The sequence below is a fragment of the Somniosus microcephalus genome, unplaced genomic scaffold, assembly GCF_052327205.1.
Source record: "Somniosus microcephalus isolate GS21.2 unplaced genomic scaffold, FLI_Smic_1.0 unresolved_chr6, whole genome shotgun sequence".
NCBI classification, from domain to species: domain Eukaryota; kingdom Metazoa; phylum Chordata; class Chondrichthyes; order Squaliformes; family Somniosidae; genus Somniosus; species Somniosus microcephalus.
In genome coordinates this window covers 3,236,247-3,252,863 of record NW_028225184.1, presented here as the reverse complement: position 1 = coordinate 3,252,863, position 16,617 = coordinate 3,236,247, and the positions used below count along the sequence as shown (strand labels likewise).

At 43.3% G+C, this 16,617-nt stretch overlaps 1 protein-coding gene across 1 annotated transcript; it reads right to left on the bottom strand.

The window, feature by feature from the left end:
• Nucleotides 1-5,360: 5,360 nt before the first annotated feature.
• On the bottom strand, nucleotides 5,361-9,688 carry LOC147086916 (putative G protein-coupled receptor 139). The gene has a single exon (XM_085978009.1). It carries the CDS (start codon nucleotides 9,686-9,688, stop codon nucleotides 8,699-8,701), a length of 990 nt encoding a protein of 329 aa, XP_085834135.1. The 3' UTR covers nucleotides 5,361-8,698.
• Nucleotides 9,689-16,617: the final 6,929 nt, after the last annotated feature.

The following is a 16,617-nucleotide window of genomic DNA, read 5'->3' as shown; positions in this document are numbered from 1 at the left end:
GCGGTCTGAGGGCTCGCAGCCAAGCTGGCTGGTGTGGCTGTGCTCCTGGGAGCTGCGCTGGTGGCTCCTCCGCCGGTTGTGACTCGTTGTTGGACATCATTAAATTTAGTCAATAAAATTGATATACCTATCAATTCCTCCAATAAAAGGCGAAGAGTTACGAAGGTGACTAAAGGTTTTTATTGACTAAATAACAGAGCCCACTCTCGTGGGTGATCCGATCCAAGCAGGAGGAATACCAGCCAGTCGCTCACCTTTATACCTGGCCTGGTGGGTGGAGCCAAGGCGGAGTCGGCAGTGGTCATCCCAGGTATAGCAGTGTGGCAAGAGGCGACCTCGTACCGTGATACAATAGTGGTCAGTGATACAGTTATAACGAACAGTGGTGAACAGTGCTAACTACTAACAGTGATACAATAGTGAACGTGGTTTACCACAGTCGCCTCACTCTTGTTTGCATATGTTGCTCAATGTGCACCTGTGACCTTTCAGAAATCTTATCTGTGCCATTATATGAATAGTCCATTGTTTACTGTCTGTGAGCATCAAACAACAACAACATGTTTTTATATAGAGCCTTTAATGCAGTGAAACGTCACAAGGCGATTCACAGGTGGAAACAACATGGACACCGAGCTATATAAGGAAATATTAGGGCAGGTGAACAAAGGGTTGGTCAAAGTGATAGATTTTAATGAGCGTCTTATAGGTGGAGAGAGAGTTAGCGAGGCAGAAAGGTTTAGGCAGGGAATTCCGGTGCTTAGGGCCCAGGCAACAGAAGGCATGGCCACCAATGGTGGAGCGATTATAATCAGGGATGCTCAGGAAGCCAGAATTAGAGGAGTGCAGATATCTCAGGGTGTTGTGGGGCTGAAGGAGATTACAGTGATTGGGAGGGCCGAGGCCATGGAGGGTTTTGGGAAAAAGGATAGAAAATTTTGAAATCGAGGCATTGCTTAACTGGGAACTAATGTAGGTCAGCAAGCACAGGTTTGCTGGGTATTCGGGACATGGTGCGATTAAAGACACGGGAAGCCGAGTTTTGGATGAACTCAAGTTTATGCAGTTTAAAACATGGTACACCAGCCAGGAGTGGGGGAACCCGTGGATGTGGTGTATTTGGATTTTCAGAAGGCATTCGATAAGGTGCCATGCAAGAGGTTATTAAACAAAGTTAGTGCTCATGGGATTGCGGTTAATATACTAGCATGGATTGAGGATTGGTTAACGGACAGAAAACAGAGTGTAGGAATAAACGGGTCATTTTCGGTTTGGCAGGCTGTAACTAGAGGCGTACCACAATGATCAGTGATTAGGGCTCAGCTATTCACAATCTACATCAATGATTTGGATGAGGGGACCATATCCAAGATTGCAGATGATACAAAACTGGGTGGGAACGTAAATTGTGATGAGGATGCAAGGAGGCTTCACGGGGATATGGACAAGCAAAGTGAGTGAGCACAAACATAGCAAATGGAATATAACGTGGAGAAATGTGAAGTTACCAACTTTGATGGGAAAAATAGAAGAGCAGAGCAGTTGTTAAATGGTGAGAGATTGGGAAATGTTATTGTTCAGAGGGACCTGGGTGTCCTTGTACATGAATCACTGAAAGTTAACCAGCAGTTACAGCAAGCAATTAGAGAAGTGATATTTCGGCCTTTGTTACAAGAGGATTTGAGTATAAGATTAAAGACGACTTACTGCAATTATATAGGGCCCTGGTGAGACCAAACCTGCAGTCAGAATCGGGGGAATTTATAATGGGGAACAAAGAAATGGCAGATCAACTAAGTACATATTTTGGTTCTGTCTTCACAAAGGAGGACACAAATAACCTCCCAGAGATGTTGGGGAACATAGGGTCTGATGAAAGGGTGGAACTGAAAGAAATCAGTATTTGTAGGGAAATGGTGTTAGGAAATTTGATCGGACTGAAGGCCGATAAATCCCCAGGGCCTGATAATCTACATCCCAGGGTACTTAAGGAAGTGGCCCTAGAAATAGTAGATGCATTGCTGGTCATCTTCCAGAACTCGATAGACTCTGGAACGGTACCCATGGATTGGCGGGTAGCTAATGTTACCCCACTATTCAAAAAAGGTGGTAGAGAAAAGGCGGGGAAATATAGACCGGTAAGCTTGACATCGGTAGTGGGGAAAATGCTAGAGTCCATTATAAAAGATGTAATAGCAGAGCACTTGGAAAGCAGTGACTGGATCGGACAAAGTCAACATGGATTTACAAAAGGTAAATCATGCTTGACTAATCTACTGGAATTTTTTGAGGATGTAACTGGTAAAATAGATAAGGGAGAACCAGTGGATGTGGTGTATTTGGACTTTCAGAAGGCTTTCGATAAGGTCCCGCATAAGAGATTAGCGTGCAAAATTAAGGCACATGGGATTGGGGGCAAGGTATTGACTTGGATAGAGAACTGGTTGGCAGTCAGAAAGCAAAGAGTTGGAAGAAACGGGTCATTTTCTGAGTGGCAGGCAGTGACTAGTGGGGTACCGCAAGGATCGGTCCTAGGACCCCAGCTGTTCACAATATATATTAATGATCTGGACGAGGGAATTGGATGTATTATCTCCAAATTTGCAGACGACACAAAGCTGGGGGGGAGGATATGCTGTGAGGAGGATGTCATGAAACTCCAGCACGATTTGGACAGGTTGGGTGATTGGGCAGAAACATGGCAAATGCACTATAATGTGGATAAATGTGAGGTTATCCACTTTGGAGGCAAAAACAGGAAGGCAGATTATTATTTGAATGGTAATAGATTGGGAGAAGGGGAAGTGCAAAGAGACCTGGGTGTTCTTGTACACCAGTCGCTGAAGGTAAGCATGCAGGTGCAGCAGGCGGTTAAGAAGGCAAATGGTATGTTGGCCTTTGTAGCAAGAAGGTTTGAGTACAAGAACAAGGATGTCTTGTTGCAGTTGTACAGGGCCTTGGTGAGACCACACCTTGAGTATTGTGTGCAGTTTTGGTCGCCTTACCTGAGGAAGGACGTTCTTGCCATGGAAGGAGTGCAGCGAAGATTCACCAGGCTGATACCTGGGATGGCAGGAATGACGTATGAGGAGAGATTGTGTCGATTGGGCTTATAATCACTGGAGTTTAGAAGATTGAGAGGGGATCTCATCGAAACCTATAAAATTCTGTCAGGCCTGGACAGACTAGATGCAGGAAGGAAGTTTCTGATGGCCGGGGAGTCCAGAACCAGGGGTCATAGTCTAAGGATAAGGGGTAAGCCATTTAGGACTGAAATGAGGAGGAATTTCTTCACCCAGAGAGTGGTGAACCTGTGGAATTCTCTGCCACAGAGGGCGGTGGATGCCAGTTCATTAAGTATATTCAAGAAAGAGTTGGATATATTTCTTAAGGCTAAAGGGATCAAGGGATATGGGGAGAAGGCAGGGAACGGGTACTGAATTTGAATGATCAGCCATGATCTCATTGAATGGTGGAGCAGGCTCGAAGGGCCGAATGGCCTACTCCTGCTCCTATCTTCTATGTATCTATGTATTGTGTACAGTTTTGGTCTCCTTACCTATGAAGGATATTCTTGCCATAGAGGGAATGCAACAAATATTCACCAGACTGATTCCTGGGATGGAGGATTATCCTATGAGGAGAGATTTAGTAGACTAGGACTATATTAATTAAAGTTTAGAAGAATGAGATGTGATTTCATTGAAACACACATTATTCTTACAGGGCTTGACAGGTGGTTCCACAGGCTATGGTGACCAGGGGTCACAGTATTAGAATAAGGGGTCGACCATTTAAGGCTGAAATGAGGAGAACTTTCTTCACTCAGAGGGTGGTGAATTTTTGGAATTAGGGCTGTGGAGGCTTAGTCGTTGAGTATATTCAGCATAGAGATTGATAGATGTTTAGATATTAAGGGAATCAAGTGATATGGGATAGTGCAGGAAAATGGAGATGAGGCAGAAGTTCAGCCATGATCTGATTCAATGGCGGAGCAGAGTCGAAGGGCCAAATGGCCGACTCCTGCTCCTATTTCTTATGTTCTTATGAGTGCATTGGAATAGTCAGGTCTAGAGGTAACAAGGGCATGGATGAGCTTTTAGCAGTAGATGAGCTGAAGCAGGGGCAGAATTAGGTGATGTTACAAAGGTGGAAATATACGGTTTTAATGATGGAGTCATAGAGTCATCGAGTCACAATGGCACAGATGGAGGCCATTCAGCACATCGCGTTCTTGCCGGCTCTCTGTAGAGCAATCCATTGAGTCCCATTCCACCGCTCTATCCCCGTAGACTTGCAAGTTTATTTCGCTGAATTGACTATCCAGTTGCTCCTTGAAAACAATGAGTGTCTCCACTTCCAACACTTCTGTCGGCAGCGAGTTCCAGGTCCTCTAAATCGCTGCATAAAGCGGTTTTTCCTCACATCCCCAAAACCTTAAATCTGTGTCTGCCAGTCCTTGTACTATCAGCTAGTGGGAACAGCCTTTCACCGACTAGCCTATCCAAACCCGGCATAATCTTGTACACTTCTATCAAAACAACCCTCAACCTCCTTTGTTCTCATGAAAACAATTCAACTTTTCCATCATATCCTTGCTGCAAAGCGCCCCCATCCCCGGAACCATTCTGTTAAATCTCCACTATACCCTCCCAATGACGTTCACATCCTTCCTAAGGTGTGCTGACCAGAACTGGATGCAATACTCCAGTTGTGGCCTAACCAGAGCTTTATAAAATTCAGCATAACTTCTCTACTTTTATACTCAATGACTCTATTTATGAAGCCCAAGATCCCATATGCTTTGCTAACCACTCTCTCAAAATGCCCTGCCACCTTCAGGGACATATGCTCTTTAACTCCCAGGTCCATCTGTCCCTGTACTCTCTTTAAAAGTGTGCCATTAAAAGTATATTGCTTCTCCCTATTTCCTTCTGCCAAAATGCATCACTTCAAAGTTCTCTTTATTAAATTCCATCTGCCACTTTTCTGCCCATTCTGCTAGCCTTTCGATGCCCTGCTGCAGTCGATTGGTTTCAGCATCACTGTTTGCCATGTCCCCAAGATTGTTGTCATCGGCAAATTTAGAGATTCACTCGCTATTCCAATATCCAGGTCATTTATATATATCAAGAAGAAAGCAGTGGCCCCAGAACTGACCGTTGGGGAACACCACTGTCTGCCATTCCCCAGTCTGAAAAACAGCCACATACCAAACACTCTGTTTTCCAGCCTTAAGCAAATTCCTTATCCATGCTGCCACTGAACCATCTATTCCATGAGCACCAAACTTGTTAATCATCGTAGAATCATAGAATTTTCCAGCATGGAATGAAACCATTTCATCCCATCATGTCCACGCCGGCCAACAAAGACCTGTCCAGCCTAATCCCACTTCCCAGCTCTGGGTCCATAGCCCTGCAGGTTAGGGCATTCCAAGTGCACATCCAAGTACTTTTTAAATGTGGTTAAGGTTCCTGCCTCTACCACCCTTTCAGGCAGTGAGTTCGATTCCCTCACAACCCTTTGGGTGAAGAAATTTCCCCTCAAATCGCCTCTAAACCTTCCACCAATTACTTTAAATTTGAGCCCCCTGGTTTTTGACCTCACTACTAAGGGAAATACGTCCTTTCTATCCACTTTATCTAGGCCACTCATAATTTTAAACACCTCAATATGTTCTCCCCTCAGCCTCCTCTGTTCCAAGGAAAACAAACCCAGCCTATCAAGTCTTTCCTCATAGCTAAGATTATCTGCTCCTGGCAACATCCTTGTAAATCTCCTTTGTACCCTCTCTAGTGCAATCACATCTTTCCTGTAATGTGGTGAACAGAACTGCACGCAGTACTCTAGCTGATGCCTGATTAATGTTTCATACAGTTGAAGCATAACCCCCCCTGCTCTTGTATTCTATGCCACGGCTAATAAAGTCATGCATTCCATATGCCTTCTTAACCACCTTATCTACCTGGCCTGCTACCTTCAGGGATCTGTGGACATGCACTCCAAGGTCCCTTTGTTCCTCTACACTACTCAGTGTCCTACCATTTAATGTGTATTCCCTTTCCCTGATAGACCTCCCAAAATGCATTACCTCACACTTCTCCGGATTGAATTCCATTTGCCACAGTCCTGCCCACGTGACCAATTTATTGATATCTTCCTGCAGTCTACAGCTTCCTTCTTCAGTCTCAACCGCACAGCCGATTTTATTATCAACAGCAAACTTCTTAATCATACCCCATATATTCAAATCTAGATCATTGATTTATACCACAAAAGGCAAGGAACCTACTACTGAGCCCTGCAGAGCCCCACTGGAAACAGCTTTCCAGTCACAGAAATAACCATCAATCATTACCCTTTGCTTCCTGCCTCTGAGCCAGTTTTGAAACCAACATGATACTTTGCACAGGATCCCATGGGCTTTCAACTTCGTGATCAGTCTGCAATGTGGAAATCATCAAAAGCCTTACTAATGTCCATATACACTATATCAAATGCACTACCCTCCTTGTTACCTCCTCAAAAAATGTAATCAAGTTTGTCAGACATGACCTTCCCTTAAGAAATCCGTGCTGAATATCCTTGATTAATCCGTGTCTTTCTAAATGAAGATTTATCCTGTCCTTCAGAATTCCTTCCTATAATTTTCCCACCACCGAGGTTAGGCTGACTGGCCTGTAATTACTCGGTCTATCATTTTCTCACTTTTTAAACAAGGGTACCACATTAGCAGTCCTCCAGTCCTCCGGCACCACTCCTGAAGCCGGAGAGGATTGAAAAATGATGGTCAGGGCCTTTGCTATTTCCTCTTTTGTTTCGCTTAACAGCCTGGGATACATTTCATCCGGGCCTGGGGATGTATCCACTTTTAAAGCTGCTAAACCTTTAATACTTCCTCTCTCACTATGTTTATTTCATCTAATATTTCTCACTCCACCGCCCCCCCAATAGCAATGCCTGCTTCACCCCTCTCCTTTGTGAAGGCAGACGCAAAGTATTTATTAAGAACCCGACCGACGTCTCCCACCTCCACTCACACATTACCCTCATCAACTCTAATAGGCCCTACACTTTCTTTAGTTATCCTCTTAATCTTAACATATTCATAAAACATCTTTGGGTTTTCCTTTATTTTACTTGCCATCAATTTTACATGCTCTCTCTTTGCTTTCCTAATATCCTTTTTAATTGATGCCCTGCACTTTCCGTACTCCTCTAAAGATTCTGGAGTATTTAGCCCTCGGTATCTATCATACGCCTCCCTTTTTTTCTTTCTCCTACACTTTATGTCTCTAGACATCAGGGGGCTCTAGATTTGTTAGTGCCACCATTATTCTTTAAGGGCACATATATGGTGTGAACCCTCCGGATCTCCTCCTTGAATGCCTTCCACTGCTCTGACACTGATTTACCTTCGAGTAGCTGCTTCCAGACTACTATGGTTAAATCCCCTCTGAGCCTAGACGAATTTGCTTTTCCCCAATTTAGAATTTTTATTCCTGGTCTATTCTTGTCCTTTTCTACAACTGCCTTAAATCTAACAGAATTATGGTCACTAGCACCAAAATGCTCCCCCATTGATACCTGTCCAGCTTCATTCCCTAAAACGAAGTCCAGAACCGCATCCTCCCTTGTTGGGCTTGCTACATACTGGCTAAAAACGTTCTTCTGGATGCATATTAGGAACTTCGCACCTTCTATACCATTCACAATAATTTTATCCCAGTTATTATTGGGGTAGTTGAAATCCCCTATTATTGCCCTATATTTTTTCTACTTCTCAGAAATTTTCCACATATTAATTCTTTTATCTCCCTCTCACTGTTAAGGGGGTCTGTAGTACACTCTCAGCAGTGTGATCGCCCCTTTTTTGTTCTTCAATTCGACCCAAATGGCCTCGTTTGATGATGCCTCCAACATAACATCCCTCCTCATGGATGTAATAGTTTATTTAATCAATATAATCTGAAAATGTTGAGCTGACATACCTGCCCCTCTTTCAGCCGCGTCTCTGTAATAGCTATAATATCATAGTCCCAAATATCTACATGTGCCCTCAGCTCATCTGCCTTGTTCGCTATACTCCTTGCATTGATGTATATACCATTATTATTATTATTACAGGCAAACCTCCTTGTTGACTACTACCTAGCCCTTGATTCCTCTGTCCTTCCAATTAATTTTCTACGTTTTTGTTTTCCAATTCCAGTTTTTCTTCCCTCCCTATTGACTCTATACTTAGGTTCCCATCCCCCTGCCAAGCTTGTTTAAACCCTCTCCAACAGATCTAACAAAGCCTCCCGCGAGAATCTTGGTCCTGTTCCCGGTGAGGTTTAATCAATCTGGCTTGTAAAGGTCCCACCTCCCCCAGAAACGGTTCTAGTTCCCCAGGAATCTAAAGCCCTCCGTCCTACACCATCTCTCCAGCCACGCATTCATCTGCTCGATCTTCCTATTCCTGAACTCACTAGCACGTGACACTGGTAGTATTCCAGAGATTATTACCTTTGAGGTCCTGCTTTTTAACCTCTTTCCTAGCTCCCTAAACTCTAACTCCAGGACGGGCTTCAATTCCACACTCTACTTATCACAGACCCCGTGGAGAAAGCAGTCAAGTCCCAATGTGGCTGTATCACAGAACCCAGGTGAGAGCAGACTGGCCCAGATGTTGGAAAGCCTCCAGTTTTTTTCATCATTTCATGTATTTTACGATTAGAGTAAATGGATATTTCACCATATTCTTCAACTCCTCTCTGAACTTAGACTGAGTCACGGCATAAATACAGGTGTTTGTGCAGCAACTCAGCAGTTGGAGCATGAATCCAATTTCTACAACAAAAAAAGACGGATAAACAGAGCTGAGCCCCAACCGCCACATTCGTATACCTATTAAACAAACTGTAAATATTAACCATAACAGGATGAAATTCCCCGAGATAACAAAGAGTAAAATGATGGATTTCCTGCGGCTCTCCATCTCTGGGTCTCTGGGACTCTCCCCACTGCTATGATCCCGGAGTCTCCTGCGGGCTCTGTTGGCCACTAAAATGTATCTGACAGTGAGAGCATTGAGCAGCAGAATCAGAACAAATGGGACACACGGGGTTAGAATATAATGAAGGACTTCGATTGCTCCCCATATCTGTGAAAGTGTAACTCTATTCTCTGTACCACAAAACGCGGGGAAATTGACAAGAGCATACACATCCATCTGTATAAAATACCAGGTGATGTCCTTTAAACCGCTCAGCACAGTCACTGTTCCCAGAACCACAGCCGCAGTTTTCTCGGTGCAATATTTAGTTTTCAGCTTCTGACAACAAATGGCCACAAATCGATCAAAGGTGAAAGTGACGGTGAACCAGACAGAACAGTCTGTGGCTGCGAACAGCAGGGCAGCGTGGATATTACAGATGCGGATGGACTCCAGGAAGAGAAATTGTTCCCGATAAACAATTGGAATGTGTCTCAGTATCAGGTCCAATATAATGACCAGTAGATCCGCCGTTGCCATGGCCACCAGGTAGCGAGTGACACATTTGGAGAGACCGCACGCTCCCCTAGACAGGATCACAATCGTCACTAAGTTAACTGTGAGGAAGGGAAAAAACAGGCAAATTATACATCTGGCTGTGAGAAAAGCAGCAGTTTGACGGAATTCTGTGTGAAATCTGCAAATCATTAGCGAAATTCAATGAAATAATCTAATTATATCACCTCTAATACATTGCAGAATCAATAAGTGAAATGCGAATAAATACAACATGAAAGTAACAGATATTTAATCAATGAGAGATGAACTGAAAGATCTACCTTTAGCACAGCAGACAAAAGCACCACTCGAGGTACCAGGGACACAAAGGACCAGAACCTCTCAGGATTTCGCTTCTGTGCCCCTGTGTTTGGGAGTGGGAAATCCAGCTTGGATTCCTGCTCCTGGTTAGAATATTCATTATATTCAGAAATGAAAATGAATGCAACGGCAAAATACAGAAACTACAAGCTTAACATGCAATAGTAGCAGGCAATTGTATTCCAAATGCTCTAATGTACCATGTAAATACTAAGGTAATATCCAAGTGCACTGCAGTTATAAAGATAACTGGTGCATAAGAAGTGTTTGGAAGATTGTGCTTTCTGCATTCTTGCTGAAACACTTAAATTGTAGCCCATCTAAGGGAAGATTTTCCAAATAATATTACAAATAACATCAGAAAGTAGGGTCCCTGAATTAAAATAATTAGTTATCTTTGACCAGGTAATTTCCCACTAAATGCGTTCATTATCATCGAAATCAGGTGACTTATCCAACAGGCAAAGTGCCGCCGAATACTTTTGTAAAGTGTTTAAAAGCAAATGGAAGATTATCCTTGTAACTTTCCAGCAGCTGGTTTCCAACTTGTGCATAGAATATTAGACGGGAAAATATTAATGAATTTTCTTATCCTCAGTACTTCAGTTGCAATCAGCTGGGAAAGTTTATCCAGAAGTAGAGCAGGAGGCAATAGAGAATCACTCTTGGTTTCACTGAGTGACCTACTGTAGTGTGCCTGACGGGCATGGGATCCCATTATAAATTCAAAACAAAGATGGGAAATAAAAGTATTGAAATCTGACTGAATGAACTTTTTGTGAGAATGTAAATTATCCTGTAATCATTTTCTAACCGGCAGAAGCAATGACATTTATGTAGACCTGGAGATGGTGGAAAAAGAGACACTGACTTGAACTGAATGATTAGCGGCTATTTCAGAAATTGAAGGATGTGTTTGTGATCTCCCAGAATTATTGATGTGACTCTGTGTAAGGAACCACAACGCTCAGAAGGTGAAAAGCCTGCTAATCCATTAAAACAATCGTCTGATCGGTTACAAATGTTCAGTGTGGAGAGCAGCCTGAAATTCGTTAAAGTATCTCGTCCAATATATTTTCTTGAGTTAATGTAGAACACTAAAATTTTGTTAACACCGTATCTCGTTCAGAATCATTAGCCAAAAGCAGCAGGGAATGGATGGGGAATGAAAATGAGACAAAGGCAGTTAAACAAGATTTACAGAACTAATAGCTGGATACAGAGACATACCAGCAGCTGCAACAGTAACGAGGAGGTTCCAGTAATTTTAAACAACAAACCATGCATAACAAAGTTGCATCAACTTGAAAAATAGATTATATTAATAACTCAATATCCCACCATAAAGAGCAAGAAAAATATTACTGATTAACATAGTTTATAGAATTATTAACTGGTCATAGATACTTACTAGGAACTCCAACGAGAGCGAGGCTGGGATAATAAATCTTTTGTATATCCTGAAATATAAGTCTTATCCGTATAGCTTCAAAAACATTTTCAAAAGAGATTTTCGATACCATGCCTTCCCTTCTGTGAGTGGCTGCTGGTATTTCTGCTGGAGGCAACACGCTGAATGTGTGATGTGACACAGTGAAGGGAGCTCCTTAAATAAAGCAGAGAGAAATCCCCGAGCGACATCATTAGACATCATTGTAACTGAGAATAATTAGTCAGTGAACAAACAGACACATTAAACCGTCGTCACCACAAAACTTTAGTGAAAAACAATCTAGCTCACCTTAATGTACACAGCTTTAAATTAAAACTGAACAAATGTGCAATATTTCACCAGGCCGTGAAATACCGAGGGCAGAACAGGCAGAACGGAGTTTGTCTTCCTGCATTGAACTAAAAGTCAGAGCAAATGACGAGAAAGTGAAAGATAAACGGAAGGAATAAAAGAAGAACAAAATGGATTGACTTCACATTGTTGAGAGGAGAAGTGAAGATGGATATTAGTGATGGAAGGTGCCATCGACAGTGCTATCAAGCTGCACTTACTGACCAATAACCTGCTCACTGATGCCCAGTTTGGGTTCCGCCAAGATCACTTGGCTCCTGACCTCATTACAGCCTTGGTCCAAACATGGACACAGGAGCTGAATTCCAGATGTGAGGTGAGAGGGACTGCCCTTGACATCAAGGCAGCATTTGACCGAGTGTGGCATCAAGGAGCCCTAGTAAAACTGAAGTCAATGGGAATCAGGGGGAAATTCTCCACTGGCTGGAGCCAGATCTAGCACTAAGGAAGATGGTTATGGTGGTTGAAGGCCAATCATCACAGCCCCAGGACATCGCTGCAGGATTTCCTCAGGACAGTGCCCTAGGCCCAACCATCTTCAGTTGCTTCATCAATGACTTTCCCTCCAAAATACGGTCAAAAATGGCGATGTTCCATGATGACTGCACAGTGTTCAGTGCCATTCACAACTACTCAGATAATGAAACAGACCATGTCCGCATGCAACAACACCTGGACAGCGTTGAAGCTTGGGCTGATAATTGGCAGGTAATATTTGCACCAAAGGTGTGCCAGGCAATGACTATCTCCAACAAGCGAGAGTCTAACCACCACCCCTTGGCATTCAACGGGAGTACCATCGCTGAATCCCCCACCATCAACATCATGAGGGTCAATATTGACGACAAAATAACTGGACCAGCCGCATAAATACTATGGGTACAAAAGCATTTCAGAGGCTAGGTATTCTGTGGCGAGTGTCCCACCTCCTGAATCCCCAAAGCCTTTCCACCATCTACAAGGCACAAGTCAGGAGTGTGATGGATTATGCTCCAATTGCCTGGATGAGTGCAGCTCCAACAACACTCAAGAAGTTGGACACCATCCAGGACAAAGCAGCCCGCTTGATTGGCACCCCATCCACCACCTTAAACATTTACTCGCTCCACAACCGGTGTACCGTGGCTGCAGTGTGTACTACTACAAGATGCACTGCAGCAACTCGCCAAGGCTTCTTCGGCAGCACCTCCCAATCCTGTGACATCTTCCACCTAGAATAACAAGGGCAGCAGGTGTGTGGGAACACTACCACCTCCAAGCTTCCCTCCAAGTCACACACTATCCTGATTTAGAAGTATATCGCCTATCCTTCATCTTTGCTTGGTCAAAATCCTGTTACTCCCTCCCTAACAGCACTGTGTGAATATCTTCCAAAGATTGACTGCAGCGGTTCAAGAAGGCGGCTCACCACCACCTTCTCAAGGGCAATTAGGGATGGGCAATAAATTAAGAAAAAACATGATATCTTATCTGTCCAAATATACCTTTGGGGTAGGAAATTTGGGATGTATAGAAAGCTGTCTTTGTTCCAGAGTGCTGAACAGTTTAATGGTGCTAGATCTCAGAAGCTACTCTTTGTGATCTTTGTATGGTTATAGTTGCAAGACGTTAGAATTCACCCTTGTCTTTTATGAACATAAGAACATAAGAAATAGGAGCAGGAGTAGGTCATTTGGCCCTTTGGGCCTGCTCCGCCATTCAATTAGATCATGGCTGACCTTCTGCTTCAATTGCATTCACCAGCCTTATCGCCATATCCCTTGACGCCCTTACTAGTCAGAAATCTATCGGCTTCTGTTTTGAATATATCCAATGACTGAGCCTCCAATGCCCTCTTGGGTAGAGAATTCCAAAGATTCTCTACCTTTATGTGATGAAATTTCTTCTCATCTCAGTCCTGAATGCCCAACCCTTTATCCCGAGGCTGTGCTCCCAGGTTCTAGACACCCGAGCCAAGGAAAACATTCTCCCAGCATCCACCCTATCAAGCCCTGTAATAATTTTGTATGCTTCAATGAGATCTCCTCTCATTTTTCTGAATTCAAGAGAACACAGCTCTAGTTTACTCCATCTCTTCTCATACGACAGTCCCGCTCTCCCAGGAATCAATCTCGTGAACCTTTGTTGCATTCCCTCTATGGCAATTATATCCTTCCTTTGGTAAAGAGAACACAATTGTACACACTACTCCAGGTGTGGTCTCAGCAAGGCCCGATATAATTGGTGTAAGACTTCTTTACACCTGTACTCAAATCCTCTTGTAATGAAGGCTATCATACCATTTGCCTTCCTAATGGCTTGCTGCATCTTCACATTCACTTTCAGAGATTCATTTACAAGGACACCCAGGTCGCTTTGATCATCTGCATTCCCCAATCTTTCACCATATAGGAAATACTCTGCCTTTCTGTTTGTTCTACTGAAGTGGATAACTTATAATGTGGATAACTTTACATTTATCCACATTATAAGCCATCTGCCATGTTCTCGCCCGCTCACTGAGTCTGTCGAGATCCCCTTGAAGCCTCGTCACATACATTTTGCAACTGACACTGCCACCTAGCTTTGTGTCATCAGCAAATTTGGAAATTTAGTCCCCTCATCCAAATCATTGGTATAGATTGTGAATAGCTGGGGCCAAAGCACCGATCCTTGCGTGCCCCACTAGTCAAAGCCTGCCATCCTGAAAAAGACCCATTTATCCCGACACTTTGTTTTCTGTCTGTTAACCAATTCTCAATCCATGCTAGTATATTACCCCCAATTCCATGTGCCCTAATTTTGTTCACCAACATCTTATGTGGGACCTTATCGAAGGCCTTCTGAAAATCTAAATACACCACATCTAATGATTCCCCTTTGTCTACTCCACTAGTTACATCCTCAAAGATCTCCAATAGGTTTTTCAAACAGGACTTCCCTTTCTTAAATCCATGTTGACTCTGCCCAATCTTACTATTAGTTTCTAAGTGTCCAGTTATTTCATTCTTTATACTAGATTCCAGCATTTTCCCAACTACTGATGTGAGGCTAACAGATCTGTAGTTCACCGTTTCCTCTCTCACTCCCTTCTTAAATAGCGGGGTTACATTTGCTATCCTCCAATCTGCAGGTACCATTCCAGAATCTATAGAATGCTGGAAGTTGACAACCAATGCGTTCAATATCCCAATGGCCACCTCTTTCAAAACCCTAGGATAAAGGTCATCCAGTCCTTGAGATTTATCGACATTTAGTCCCATTAATTTTGCTAGTAATGTTTTTTTACTAATAATAATTTCTTTAAGTTCCTCAATCTCGCCAGACCCTTTATTTTCTCCTTATTTCTGGGAGCTTTTTTGGGTCTTCCTCCATGAAGACAGAAACAATGTATTTATTTAATTTCACTGCCATTTCCTCATTCCCCATTATAAATTCTCCCATCTCTGACTGTAAAGGGCCTACATTTACCTTCGCCAGTCTTTACCTTTTAACATACCTATAGAAGCTTTTACAATCCGTTTTTATATTTTTCGCTATTTTTGCTGATATTCCATTTTCCCTTTCTTTATCAATTTCTTGGTCTCCCTTTGCTGATTTCTAAAAAGATCCCAATCCTCAGGCTGACCGCTTTTTCTGCCAACTTGATAAGCTTCCTCCATTGACTTAATACTAGCTTTAATTTCTTTTGTTAGCCATGGTTGGATTACTTTTCCTTTCGGGTTTTTATGCCCTAGAGGTATATATGTTTGCAACAAATTATTCATTATTTCCTTGAATGTTAGCCATTGTATGTCCACCTTCATACATTTTAGTGTAGTCTACCAATCTACCATGGCCAAATTGTCTCTCATACCCTTGTAGATACCTCTGTTTAGATTGAAGACCTTAGTTTCAGATTGGACTACATCACTGTCAAAATAGTATAAAATTCAATCATATTATGGTCATTGTCGCTGAATAACCCTTTACCACAAGATTATTGATTAGCCCTTTCTCACTACACAGTACCAGATCCAGAATAGCCTGTTCCCTGGTTGGTTCCTCCACATACTGATCCAGGAAACCATAGAGTCATAGAGTCATAGAGTAATACAGCATGGATAGAGGCCCTTCGGCCCATCGTGTCCATGCCGGCCATCAAGCCCTGTCTAATCTAATCCCATATTCCAGCATTTGGCCCGTAGCCTTGTATGCTATGGCATTTCAAATGCTCATCCAAATGCTTCTTAAATGTTGTGAGGGTTTCTGCCTCCACAACCCTTTCAGGCAGTGAGTTCCAGACTCCAACCACCCTCTGGGTGAAAAAGTTCTTTCTCAAATCCCCTCTAAACCTCCCGCCCTTTACCTTGAATCTATGCCCCCTAGTTATTGACCCCTCAACTAAGGGGAAAAGCTCCTCAGCATCCATCCTATCTATGCCCCTCACAATTTTGTACACCTCAATCATGTTCCCCCTCAGCCTCCTCTGCTCCAAGGAAAACAAACCCAATCTGCCCAGTCTCTCTTCATAGCTGAAGCGCTCCAGCCCTGGTAACATCCTGGTGAACCTCCTCTGCACCCTCTCTAACGCGATCACATCTTTCCTGTAGTGTGGCGACCAGAACTGCACACAGTATTCCAGCTGTGGCCTAACCAGTGTTTTATACAGCTCCATCATAACCTCCTTGCTCTTATATTCTATGCCTCGGCTAATGAAGGCAAGTATCCCATATGCCTTTTTTACCACCTTATCCACCTGTTCCGCCGCCTTCAGGGATCTGTGTACCTGCACACCCAGATCCCTCTGACCCTCCGTCTTGCCTAGGGTCTTTCCCTTCATTGTGTATTCCCTTGCCTTGTTAGACCCCCCAAAGTGCATCACCTCGCACTTTTCCGGGTTAAATTCCATTTGCCACTGTTCCGCCCATCTGACCAACCCATCTATATCGTTCTGCAGACTGAGGCTACCCTCCTCGCTATTTACCACCCTACC